The sequence below is a fragment of the Accipiter gentilis genome, chromosome 20 (assembly GCF_929443795.1).
Source record: "Accipiter gentilis chromosome 20, bAccGen1.1, whole genome shotgun sequence".
In the NCBI taxonomy this organism is placed as follows: Eukaryota; Metazoa; Chordata; class Aves; order Accipitriformes; family Accipitridae; genus Astur; species Astur gentilis.
The window spans coordinates 18,666,641-18,680,783 of record NC_064899.1 but is presented as its reverse complement, the minus strand read 5'-3'; the positions used below and the strand labels follow the sequence as shown (position 1 = coordinate 18,680,783).

The 14,143-nt window shown below is 44.8% G+C and overlaps 1 protein-coding gene across 4 annotated transcripts in view; it reads right to left on the bottom strand.

The window, feature by feature from the left end:
- The window catches only part of PHACTR1 (phosphatase and actin regulator 1), a 292,025-nt gene that overhangs the window by 143,049 nt on the left and 134,833 nt on the right, over window positions 1-14,143 (bottom strand). The window contains exon 1 of one of the 4 annotated variants that reach the window (XM_049824010.1): window positions 979-1,222. The exons of 2 other annotated variants lie outside the window; for them this stretch is intronic. In XM_049824010.1, coding sequence (XP_049679967.1) covers window positions 979-1,195 — 217 coding nt within the window. In that variant the 5' untranslated portion in view covers window positions 1,196-1,222. Of the gene's footprint in view, window positions 1-330; window positions 415-978; window positions 1,223-14,143 lie in introns of those variants that run through there. One more of the 4 variants, XM_049824012.1, reaches the window with a different exon arrangement.

The window sequence follows — 14,143 nt, the reverse complement described above, 5'->3', positions numbered from 1 at the left end:
GTAACAATTCCATATTCACATTTATCACAAAAAAAGCCTTTCCCTGACCTTCAGAAGATTAGATCTGTCTACCACATTAGTTAATAGGGAGTCCTAAGTCGAGTGTCTTCAATCCTAAGTAACATGTAAAACCACACAGCAAAATGAAGTAATACAACATTGAACAAGAATGTGGGGTAACATCTGTGAGGCTGTTTTTTGCCTGAATGCTTTTATGCTCCTTTTAGTTCTCAGCTTCTCCTAATTGCTGACTTTGGCAAAATTCAAATAATTTGTCATTGTTGCCTTCAAATATTTGCGTTCCCAGAAACATAAAAAGCATATACTTACCTGTAGCAACACCTGTGATTGATTACACCGTCACTCTCTGAATGCCCTCTGGAGGTTTTGCTCAAAAGGAGAGGGGGAAGGGATGAGAACGGTTGTCTGATGAAGAGCACTATACTAATTCCAATAAAAATACAGTTCCCCCCCTGCATTTGACAGCATGGTGAAAATCACACTAGCTGGATTCCGGGTGAACCAGTCCTTCCAGATACTGAGTTGAGTCAAGCAAACTCTACTGCAGCACGACAGGGAAAAAGTTGATGTATCAAGGCAGAAAACCCTATCTAAAATTCATGGGAATGGGAACGAAACACAATCGATACACACAGCAATTTCTATAGCAACTGGGGGGGGGGGTGGGGTGGGTGGAAGGGAAAGAAAAAAAAAAAGAGTTGATGCCTTAACTGTTAGCACGACGCTCCTGTGGCAAACGAGGGGACCTGTCCCTCTTGGCGTCCCTCTGACCGACAGGCTGAACCGATGCCCAGCGCATTCCTCCCGCGCTCCCTATCCTCTTTCCCTGGGATCTGTGGAGGGGCAAGCCGAGCATCCCAGCCTCCGACGGGAGCGCACACATGTACACGACCCCCCCCATGCAAGCAAACGCGCTCCCCTGCCTCTCTCCTACACCCACGGGCTCTCAGCACTCACCGTCACGGGCTTCCTCCCCGCGACTGCAGTTGCTGCAAATGTGTTTGATCTCCTTGCCTATGTGACAGTGTATCACAAAAGAGACATTGTTGTTAGTGGCGGTGGGCTCCTTCAGTGGCTTCATCCTCACTAGATAGAAAGCTTTCTTTTTAGGTTTCTCTCCACTCATGTCTGAAATCGAGCCCTGCCCGCAGCCAGAAGAAGAAAAACCAAGCATCCCAGGCTGCCTGGCGTGCGTGCAGTCCGCCATCCGCTCCCTCTCGCCTCACCGTTTAGCTGCCACACACACAACAGGGATGAAGGGGAGGGCCGGGGGGGGGGGGGGAGAGAAGAGGAGGGGAGGCGGGAGGCAGAGCAGGCAGAAGCGCTGCCTGAGCCTCGCTGCCCTCCGCGACCCCGCTCCTTAACCAATCCACTTGGGCTCGGCTGGAGGACGCTCGGCGCGGCCCCGGCTCCGGCCCTGCCCGCCGCCAGCCTCACACCCCCGGCGGCGGGCGCTAGGCACGGGTCCGGTGGCGAACCGGAGTACGGCTTCGGCTACTACCTCGCCGGCCGCACGATCGCCAGGAGCGCAGAGCCTCCCCCCGCCCTCCCCCGGTCCTGGCGAGCCCTCTGTGGTGGCGGGCACTGCCGGACGCGCTGCCGTTCCCTCAGCCCGGCGAAGACGGCAGCCTCGCCTTCCCGCTCGGGCTGCGCCGCAGCCTGTCCCGCCGCAATTAGTATTTTTACACACACAAAGAACGGTCTGCCGGCGGGCCGACAGCGGGCAGCTTCGGCTCTAGGGGTACAGGGCCACTCTGCTTCAGCTGCCCCAGGAAAACCAACGCCCCCCCCCCCCCCCCCCCCCTCCGCTTTTCAATTCTTGCTTTTTCTCCCCGTTTGGCTTCTTTTAAAAGCCAGAGGAGGTGCCTGGCCTGGCAAGAACAGCCATTGAGAGTGGCTGGCACCGCCTGGTGACTTCAGCCCAAGCCCCCCGGCAGTGGGACTGCTCCTCCTAGGCCAAGGCTGACCAGAGAGGCGCAGACAGTTGGAATTCATTTTGATGGCTTATCTGGGGGATGACTACCCCCCTTGCCTGCTGCCCAAATTGCAGCTGCTCCGGAGAGCAGCCCTGTCATCCCTGGGTGCCCGCAGCCTGGGCAGCATGCTTCCAAAACTCCCCCAGTCTGAAGGGGATTATAATCTCTGGCCAGGCACTCTGTCAATCCCTTGCTTCCCAGCTGCCCCCAAAATGTGCCGTCTATTTTCACGACACGGTAAACAGCCCAAGCTGCCCAACCTGCCGAAGCAGCGGCTCACGGTGCGCCTGTGACACAGAGAGAGGGGGGAGCAGGGGTGAGGATGCTTGCTTCTTGCAGGCTTCGGGATGGAAACCCTGAAGAAGAGATGATAACCTCAGCTATCCTGGTAGCTATTACCAGAATATGAGTGTTGCTCCTTTAAATCTTCAGCAAGCTATCAGTTTGGCAGGCACTAAGCAGAGAGAGCGCAATTGGGGCAGACGAAACACAGCAAAGAGTAACACCGTTCTCCTTATTTTTAGCCAAAGCTCCTGCTCGCTGTTAGAAGAAATTCACTCATTCTGCAATTCTTCACCATTTCCACATATTGTTGCCACATGTTTTACTGCAACAAGAGGCCAAACCAGCCCTGATTCTCTTCAGCTGCACATGAAACAGTCAGAGACTTTTGCCTAAAAAACAGAGCAGAAACTTAAGGATTCAGTGCCATGGTTTTCCATTTTCTCAAATGCACGCACGCACACAGACACACACAAGATGCATGCAACAAAACTGCTGACCTACTTGTTCTGCGTCATTCTGATGCAGGTCTGACTTCTCACCTGGCACTCCCAGGAGTTGAAACTTTGAGATGCCACATACAGCAAAAATTGCAGGGCTTTACTTTTCTCAGCAGCGCTCACAAATCAGACTAGGTGCTATCAGACCTCACAGAAATAAGGGCTGAAGCATGTTCTCAGCAGAATCATGCCGTTCACTAAGCCACGCAAAAGCATCCTGCACGCTGGGCTATGTATATAGTTTGATCTTGAATGGAGTTGGTCACCTCAGGTTAAGTGTTGCCCCAAAGGACTTGATTTTGCATGTGTTGCTCATCTAAAATTCTCACCCATTTCCTGTAAGTGGTAGGAGAACAGGGAACATAGAATGATTCAGGAACAAGCAGGTGAATTTCCTAAATGTGCTTATCATGTAGTTAACGAGTTAATGCACTGAAAAGCCGTCCCTTCGAATGCCTGATGCTGAGACACTGTTTGCTACATTGCACATTTGGAAAGAAAAAACTGAGAAGAGTTTGATTCCTCACCAGTCACACAGCCATTCAGATGCTTACCGTGGATTTCCCTCTACCTTATTCATTGCCTTTGAGAACACCTTCAGTTCAGTTGTGATTCAGAAAATACTTAGGTAAGCGGAAGACATGACCATAATTCAACCTTCTGAACTTGCTTAGAGTTCATGGCTGTCTGTCACTGGGACTCTGCACTGCTGCATTACAGAAATGGGTCAGGAAAGAAAAGCACATTCAAATGTCAGCTTCCCCAAATCTGGGAAATATGACTACTAACAAAATGCAGGGTGAACTCAAAATTGGAATACTGTATCTGCCGTCTCAGGGCAGTATTGGGGTGTTGAGCCTCATCTGTTTTAGGAAAGGAAACTAGAGTGATATATTCAGCAGAGCTGAAGACCAGCAGAGCTGGTCTTGTAAGGCAAATGGTCTTGTAGTTTGAGAATCGGGTAAGACCTAGGACATGAACAACTGGGTCAGGTCACAAGTCTTTTGCAGTCTCCCTCTGTGACCTTGGTTGAATTACTTACAATGTCGTGATACCTCCCCGCTCCTGGGCTAAAGAACAGTGATGTTGATGTTTCTGTTTTTCAGACAAATTTTATGAAATCATATTTCAAGGTGCTCTGAAGGTGTTTGTATACAACAGAGGGGGAACACTTACACAGACTGTTCAACTACAGAGGTCTACTATTTATAGCAAAATGAGAGGGCAAACAGGAAAAACATGTTCCATCAGGCTTAGTCCAAACAGTTCACTCATTCCAAACTTAAGCTTTTTTGTTTCAACAGTGTTTATCCCTCCTCTTCCAACTCTTTTTATTCTAAACCCGTGAAATTCAACTCAGATCTGAAAATAGACTTAGTATCCAAAACCCTGCATTTTTAGTGACTCATTATCTCCCAACCCCAAACAACTTTTAGAGAGGGACAGGAACAACCTCTTTCTCAGGCAGAGACTGGAAGGAGACTATCTGTGTAACTGTTCCTACAGATCAGGTCGAACGCTCTTCAGTGACTCCGTCCAGCTTCACATGTACTCCATACTACAAAAAAACCACCAAAGATTACTGGAAATGGACCGAGTTTTTCAAGCAAATCCCAGGAGACTGCAAAAGCCCAGCTGCTTGGACGCGTTCCGGGACATTTGGGAATTAAGTAACTGGTCCAGTGGGTAACACTGATTCTGTGTGGGTGAGAACCCCAAATTATCATGGAGAAAGCCCGGTGCATTTTTGCTTGCAGGTGCTATGTATTTTGAATGCAAACAAGCCCTGAAGCCATCTGCTACTATGTCTCTTGTAACATGTACTTTGCTATAACATGCAAATTGCATTCATTCCTAAGAGCCGCCTTATAGAGAATCTGCGTTTGCCACAGCTCATAAAACAAAAATATGTTTAATTATGATCTGTGTAATTATGGTGAAAGCTGCCGCTGCTAATCAGTTCCAGGACAAATAATGTAAAATGAACGTACTACAGTATTCCTGCAGAAAATGACTTGCTTTGCCTTGTTTTTAAAGATAAGTAAAAAAAAAAGGCATAATAACTCTTTCACTGCCTCAATACATGGCTACAAACCTTGGCGTAACTTTATTGCCCACTAGACAACAAAATCAATGAAGAGGATGTCAGACAGTTGGTTATCTGACAGTGAATCAACAAACTTGCATCCTATTCCCAGCCCACATTCGCTTCTTGTATAAGCTTGGAAAACCATTTGTACCTTCCGTTCCTCCCCCCCGCAGCTTTTGCCACTAAGGAGACTGCCACTTCCATTGTCCATAAGAAGAGATGAAAGCAGCATCCCCTTTGAACAGATGACTACTGAGATACAGATTCATATCTGCATCCAAATCTTTGAGGCTCCACCCTCACTTTCCATTTTTTTTTCCCCTGGAACATGTCTCCCCCCTGTCACAGATCACCTGGCTGAGTGTCTTTTTTGGGACACTGTGCCATCAAACAATCCCTATGAAAACAAAAAGCGATGCTAGAACCAAGCAGCCAAAAGCAGGCAAGCTTTTGGCTGCATCAGGCACACCACAGAAAAGATTTCCTCTTACTTCTTTCTCCAAGCTGTGGCACTGTGCAAATGCCCAATGCCAGTGAGGACACCCTTGAAGTCTGCCCTAAGCCCCTCAGCTGAACATGGAGGTTTCTGTGCAGGCAGGACAGGGTCCCTCCTGATTCCAGCACAAAAAGGTGGACATTAGAAATCATGTGGAAACCTCACAGCCATGTTTCTTCAATACAAAGGTTGTCTTGGAGAGCTGTAGAATTCCCCTGAAGAAGCTGCAGCTAACAGAATGGCACTATCTGGGTGAAAATGCTAGATAAACGCAAGTCTAACAAGGCAGCATCACTTCTCAGCAGTTTAGTCTTTCTAACCAAAACACCATGATTCATTTGTTTTACAGTCTGTTTAGGTAGTGATGTTTCTGCATGGATGCCCCTGTACTTGGCAATTTTTTCTAAATATTTTCCTTTCCTTCCTATTTCCTCTGCCCACTGTAGTATGAATCCCAGTGAGAATAAAGAAGAGATAAAAGGTAAATTAACTAATTACCAGCTGCGCTGGTGATTAATGCATACATTAATGTTGTATTACACATACTGAAACAAACTGATCAACTTGGAACGAAGAGGAAAGAATGTACAGTTGGATCCACTAACTACAACAGAGGAATCAGCCACAAACACAGCACCCCCTTTGGTAGCATAGAATCATTTAGGTTGGAAAAGACCTTTAAGATCATCGAGTCCAACCATCAACCATGCCCACTAAACCATGTCCTGAAGTACCTCGTCTACTCGCTTTTTGAATACCTCCAGGGATGGTGACTCAACCACTTCCCTGGGGAGCCTGTTCCAATGCCTGACAACCCTCTCAGTAAAGAAATTTTTCCTAATATCCAACCTAAACCTCCCCTGGCGCAACTTGAGGCCATTTCCTCTCATCTTATCACCAGCCACCTGACAGAAGAGACCAGCACGCACCTCACTACAACCTCCTTTCGGGTAGTTGTAGGGAGCGATCAGGTCTCCCCTCGGACTCCTTTTCTCCAGGCTAAACAGCCCCAGCTCCCTCAGCCGCTCCTCATAAGACTTGTGCTCCAGGCCCCTCACCAACTTGGTTGCCCTTAATCATCTTCTATGCACTGCCAAAAAAATGCCCCAAAAGCCACCTCAGGACAGCTGATATTTGCCAAAGAAGCTTGTTGCCAGGTGGAGAATCCTTGTACCTGCAAGCTACAACTCAAACCTGGATACCCAAGTATTTTCTCTTTGCCAGGCAATTAGTGCAGCAGGACTCTGGTCCATGGCAGGGGCTCCAGGGTGCTAGGCTGACAGTATTTCTGCATATTTCTGCTTACTGCATGGCACATCAGCAGAACTGGGAGGGCAAGGAGGAGAGAGAATCAGCCTGAGACTCCTGCAGGCCAAAATAGAATATGACCTTTTTAGTTCTGCAGCTATAAACACATTCTTAAGCAACAATCCCAGCTACTCCTTGCAGTCAGGAGCCCAAGAGAGCCAGGTGATGAGTGACGCACAAACAAAAGCAAACTGAAGGTAGAGAAAAGGAAAGAAAATGCCCTTTCCTGGCCTTCCTACATTCAGCAATACTGCTGAAGCATCACATGGCTCATTCTTGTTCTACTTGTAGGGCTCTCCACATCCTTTGCACACGCTTTGCCATGATGGAGATCTCTCCTTATTCAGGAGAAGACCTGCTTTATTTCCATGTGATACCATATGGTGTGATAAAAATGAACAGAAAAGGTTACACACAAAAAACACATAAGCTTAGAAACACCTGTTTGCTGGAAGTGTGAAGAACTGCTGATGGTAAAGGACTTCTAAGGATAAAAAGGAAGATGTCATCCTACCTAGCAGGGCAGGCAGAAAATTGCTGAGTTGCCATTTGAATGCCCAAACATAACATGTGTAATTAACGCACAAAGGCCTGATGAAGCTAAGGGTAAACACCAGCAATGAACCAATGTGGAGTCTGGATTTGTAAAACAGCTGAAGAAGCAAGCATTAGCATTAGACAACACTCAAAGGAAGAGACAATCTTTACCCTGAAATTATAGGTGACGTTCTAGCTCTACCAAAGTCACTGCAAGTCCTAGCACTAGAGCCACTAGTCACTACAGTCCTAATAAGGTCATCATCTCCCATCTTAGAAAAATCCATTCTGAATTTTTATATCTAATTCATATGTGGCATGCCCTGGGGTTTTAGTAATGTTAGGAGCACTTTGCAGATCCTGCATAACTGGCTTTCCAGAGGAATGGAAGCCTACACCATTTTTACCTTGATAATAGACACAGGATAGAGCAGAGGCATGAACTGGGACTCAGTAGCACTGCTGCACCCTCAGTATAGATATAGCTGCAATCTTGAAGTTAACAAAAAGCAGTTCCAAAACCTCAGTGCAATTACGAGACTGAAACCAAGGAGGAATCTGAATTAAGTTCTGCCTGGCCAATTTAGCAATTCACATGGCTGCACATCTTAACATATACCAAAACACAATAGCACTCGTGACTTGAAGACTCACAACATGCAGCAGCTTCCTCGCTAGTTACTCCCTGCTTGACACCAGGAGAATAAATACACACTAAGATTTTCACCCCACCCCCCCAAATATACCTTCTTCCTTCTCCTCATAAAGAGAGAAACAGCTCTGCACCTTCTGCCTTCCTCCCTCAAAACCAGACCTGTCATATATAGGTGCAGAAAAATATTTTTTAAAAACCCACAAAACCAAACCCACAGTCAGGTGTCTGGCTGCATCTATAATTCCTCACAAGGTTATGTTCCCCCACAGCATGCTATAAAAAGCTCAGTGAGGGGAGAAGGCAGAGTGTGCCTCTGTGTGTGCCTGTGTGTCCAGTGAGACCCTGGGGGAAAAACTGAATATGACTTATTCTTGTCAGAAATGCTCCTAGCCATGAAAAAGGGAGGGAGATGGTCCAGATGAGGAGTCCAAGCCTTTACAGTAAATAAAGTCAAGTACTGGCCACCTTTAGGTGGCTAACAGACAGAACTCCTCCCACATCATGGGTTAGTTTTATATAACCTATATACCTTCCTAGGTATAGAAACTAGGCACTTGTGGTTTTGTTGGCTCCAAGTAAAACTATGTGTTTGAAAAGCAAAGCAAAGAAGGCAATAAGAGGATTCCAGAGATGTGCGTTACAACTGTTTCATAACAAGAATATTAATTTGAACAAAATCAAATGTTTGACTCAAAATAACATGGAAAATACAACCGAAGCCCCAAATTTGCAACACACAATGGAGAAACTTGAAACTCTGTGGAACCAATCAAGTTTTCTGTGTGTGACAATCTGACGACTGGGAACAGCAGTCTCTGGAGACTCCTGCATGCAATGAAAGCTCAGTAAAGCAGGTCATGGTCATCACCTTTCAGGATGCCACTGTGGTTTTCTTGCTATTTTCTTAAGAATTGCAGATGTCTCAAGAGAAACACTGCTAATAAAAATAATCTACGTGTAATTGCTAGTGCCTGAAAATCTTGGGTGATCAACTTGAGACACCCAAGAAAACCTCAGTCTTTCTAGATCTGCCACTTGAGATATCATGAAACTCTATTCCTTTTACAGTGTGGGGGATAGACATGAGTATCACAAAATCCCAGAGGTCTAAGACTTTCCGTTCCCTGTTACAGGCACTCAAGGACTGAGCCATACACAGTGCTCTGTCTGCCCTGGCTCCAGAAAGGTCTGAGTCATCTGGCTTTAAGGAAAATTTAAGAAAATAGGTCAAACTGAACTTTCCATCACAGGCAATTGCAATGAAGTCAATCAGCTTGCACAAGCATTGCTCTCAGCACAAATTGCCCTCGCACTTCTGTCTACATGACTAATCAAATTAATTCCTGATGATATCAAGTAGCATGGCTTCCCTAAGAATATACACAGACTAACATTCCCTGCTGATAATCCTTACTTTTCTTGTTGCTTCTCAGGTCAAAATTATGGAGAAGGATTAGACTGCAGGAATCTTTGGTGAAGCAATACATCTAAAATAAGAGCATGATTTGAAATTGCTAGACAGACCAAAAGATTTATTTCAAAGCAATTAAATGGATAGTTACTATCTCAGGAACTCTCTACTGGCTACTGAGATCACCGGCCTACAGCGGACAAAGTTACGATCAGCACATAATAGGGATGACTGGATTTTTTGCCTTTATAAGTGACTCATATTAAGTCTGTTGCTTGTAGTTCAGAACAGTTTACTTGAAGGTCAGGGATATGACTGTGCATGAAGCACACTCATTTAGGGAACACTTTCACAAAAAAAAATAAAAGGCAAATGAAGAAGAATAAGTTTTGCAGACTTAGCCCCAAAGAGCTCATCTGCAGTAACGTAGTTTTACACTCCTACCCAAACTTTCCAGGCCAACAACCTGGGACTCGCCGCATCTCTTGTGGGCCGCTGGGTCAGCCACACAGAACTAATGAGTTTCATTTGTTTAACAGCTTGCTATGGTTCTTGTAGTTTCCAGTGCGATTGTGTTTGAGGCAATCTGAGAAAGTCACAAAATGCAAAAGCTTTGAAAGATGGACATGTGGGGAAAGACAGACGGCAAGTCCAGTAAAGTCAAACCCTGACCAAGTTCAGACAGGATGAGAGGCTGAGCTGAAGAAGAAAGCTAAATGTTCGTGGGGTCTTATAGAGGTACAAATGAGTAGGCAGGCAGGAAGAAATTCAGAAGGGAACATAAGGCGAAGGGAAGTAACATTCAGTCGGAAAAGCAGATAAAGGGAAGGAGGAAGAAAAGAGAGAAGATTAGGAAAGTTGTGAATAGACATTTACACTTTCAGGGTGCCTTTGAACTGATAGACCCTCCCAACCTTCAGAGGCTTCCCCACCACTGAAAAACACTTTGTAATTACACACGAACAGTGCAGGAGCCAAGACTACAGGGCGGCTGCAAAGGACGATTAAGGTATGTATGCTGGCAAAGCTGTAGGGGGAAGCTTTCATAAGCATCTGCCTCCACTGGGCCCGGCAGCAGCACACACTGTCAATCTCCTCACTTCAATAAGCACTCACATTTTTCTCAAATTAGGAAAAAAAGACAACACAAATCCCTAGGAATAGCATGCAGTTTCTATACATATCTCCCAGTGAGCTAGCAGCTTGCAGTACTGAAATGAAGCAAGAAGCTTCTGACAATATAATGAGCATCTTTTCCCGTCTTTTCCTCCTTCACCATGAACACAGGCTCTTCTGAACAGCACAGAAATCTGCATGAGGTGCTTTTCATTTGCTCCAAAGAAAAGCAGCAAAAAAGGACTCTTACTCTCCTCCTTTTAGCCCCTATTATCTTTACTGCAGCCCAGTCATTTTTCATCAGACTCCTATCTCTTAGTCGCTGCTTGTACTTTTGCTGTGGACTGGTATGAAGCACAAAGCAGAAGGAAAAGTTTGGCTTTACATCAATCCCACGTCATCGTTCCCCTACTGTCCCCAGAGTTTAACATAACCAGGCTAGTCTCTACAACACCAACAGACAATACATGTGTCATCAACACATCTTGCTGACAAAAGACCATATTAAGCATTGTTTGTCTCTTTAAAACCTTGAATAGCAAGAAGCTGCAGTGTGCTAAAGGATCTGGCAAAATAGCTGTATAATCAGTTTTTGCTGAAATCCTGGAACATACTTTAATGTGAAATTTGCCGAGCTCTTTATCATCTGCCCATTGGATAATTATAAAGCCTCAAGATCCAGACTAGATTTTAGTAATTTTTCAGGGCCTTTTATAAAAGGAGGAAATATTAACAGCTAAAACCTAATTCAGCTTTCTCAATGATGCATTGTCATAACGTATAACTACATACCTATACTACTCTTTGAAATCTTAGCCATCATGTGTGTAAATTATTCATAAGAAATAAGAACTTACTCCTAAAATTTGTTCTTTTTCGAGGTTTTACAGATCCAACTGCTCCACCTGGATGATCCATAATGCCTATCTGCCAAAACCAATGTCTTCAGGGGAAAAGGTTGGTAAAAGCAAAATCTTGCTTTTTGTGCTCATGTTTAAACCAGAGAAGAATGTGGGACTGAAGGCTGAAGTAGGAAGTCTGCAGTACAATATGCATTCCATTTGCAGTGGAGGAAATGCAGCAAAATAGTGCAGATCTTTTTTATTACTTTATATTACAGAAATTCCAAGGGGCTCCAGCAGAGCTCAGGACTGCAGTATACAATGCACTCTGATATTTTAACAGACTTTTTGTCCTAATGATCATCTTCAAGGTTTCTCTAGTGCAGTAATCCTCTGAGCTTAAGGCAGCTTCAAGACTTTGGTAAGGCTCTAAGTACATCATGAGGCCAAGAGCAGATGGAAGCTTTCAATTACTTCATGGGTTATAACTGGAAATCTATCAACTAAATATAAGTAAGAGGCTATACACATCTATGTTCCTTATACCACCATGAGCAACTAAGAACTTATTGTTCATAAGCAGTATTTAAAGGCCATGCTGTGAGAAGATTCAGGAGAGAACATAGTTTGCATTCTCTTGTGACACTTGCACTGCAGCAGACACTTCTCCATAAAAAGATATTGTCCCCTCCCCACAATAGGTTAAGGCTTAAAGGTGAGACTACTCATTACTTACAACCAAGCATAAGATCAAGTTGCCCAGGGAGGTTGTAAAATCTCCATCTCTGTTGGTTTTCAAGGCTGGAATGGATAAATCTGCAAGTAGTCTGATCTAACTAGACCTGCTTTGAGCTCTGGAGGTCCCATCCAACCTAAATTATTCTATGATTCCAAAACATTCAATCAGTAATATCTTCCTCTGACTTGTACATCTTTGTGCTAACAACCAAAGGCAGTCTAGGGCCAAAGACTAGCTCATCACAGGGGTGTGTGAGTATATTTCTGCACTCTGCAACTGCAAAGCGACCAAGCTTGCTTGTCAGGGTAACAGCTTTCAACCACTCAGGTAAGATATTTCAGTGGGATGTGACGATGCTGCAGCCCTTTGGTAAGAAGCTGGCAAGTTGCCCTCATGGGAATATACATAGCTTTTCAGTTTTCTCCAGGGAAGCCTTTTGGCTTTCTTCCTCATGGGACCTGCAGCTTCTTTTCTTGAGAGATCTCATGCACTATAAGCTGCAAATAAGCTTTTCACATCAAGGCACTGCTTTTTGTTTCTGGCCACATTTCACCATTTTTCTAGCTGCTTTGAGAAATCCTGAACTATGCACATTTTGCAATTGTGCCTTGTAACCTTTCCTGAGAGAGTTTCCTCCGACACTTCCTAACCACCTCCATCTGAAGGAATGTCACCTCCACAACCTGGTTGCCAGAAGACAAATATCCTGGGAAACGCAACAAGTATCCCATGAAAAAGGGCTGCTCTGGCTGCCGGAGGCACCACTCTCTTGATGTCTGCACAGAAACAGAGGGGGAAATGGAAGGGCTTCCAGCCTGTTACAATATAGGGCACTAGCTGCAGCTGCACATGGGAGAGCAGCAGGAATTTTATGGGGCCAATCTGGCCTCCGAGTGGAAGCGCAGGGACCAGTAATGGGGAACAAGTGTTTGCTTTGCTCTTTCTCTTGTTCTTCTGACCGAAGCAGGACTTAAAAGCAAAGAAGGTGAGAAAACAAAGCATATGAGTTGTAGAGAACGAAGCAACTTATTATAAAGCTATTATGAATAGTTGGCTTGATGCTTAGCTAGGGGATAACGAAGTTAGCAATTAGAGATGATGAATGGTTGAAGGGATTTTATAATGATATGGAGAGATTTTCATCTTTATATCGGATAGGTTGAATTCAGGTCAAGCCAGTACCAACTGAACGTGAATGCCATCTGATTTATTCCATCAGGCTGTGAGGAATGAGCTTGGTCTCTTGTAAGCTTTTTGGGACAAAGGCTTATTCATAAGTAATTATCTGTAATAAGCACCTCAACTTGCATGAGGAGGTGCTTTATACAAGGTACTGTTCAAACAGCCCAGCCTTGAAAAGGTTAGGATTCAACTAGATACAACTGTAAAAGTAGAATTTAAATAGGATAAAGAGAAAGGCAGCTTAGCTTATCCAATGCCTTACAGAAACTATGTGCCAGAGCTTTATTTGAATCTACGTTCAATTACAAGCCAGTTCTTCCTGCCTGGGCATTTAGAAATTGCACAGTGCCTGTTGGGCAAAACTGACGTCTATATAAAGAAGCAAAGAACATAAGGTGCCCTTTAGTAGCCACCATGTTCATCAGCATCTTTCAAGAGTCTGCTTCTGCTCTCACAAATCCCCTCAGTGAGAAAGAGAAGGCGTGTTAGTACCAAGGAATGGCGTCAGCTTCTGGCTTGCTAGCAAGAGCTATAAACAACATTATCATCACACAATGGACAACTGCCTCTTCTACTGGGTTACTGTCAGAGAAGCCCTGGTATTTGCAAAGCACAACTTGTAGTTCAGCTACTTACCAGAAATTTTCAGCAACTCAGAATTACAAATTCTCCGTTTTTTACATTTTGGGAACAGTAAATGAAGTATTTGAGAAGAGAAGAGGCTAGAGGTAGTGAAGAATTGAGACTTAAGGGGCCAGAAAGAGGTGGGAAAGCTGGAGGAGAAGAGGAATCTGGGAAATTAAGGTGAGCTTGGGAGAAAAGAAATAAAACAAGGACAAGAGACAGGGAGCTAATACACAGAGACCCCAGAGAAACTGCAGTGACCCAACGCATCAATGGGGTTATACTTACACAGGCCACTGTCATTGCCACTGACCTAGCAAGGATTTAAAATACCACACACCATAGTGCTTCATCTAGCACACCAC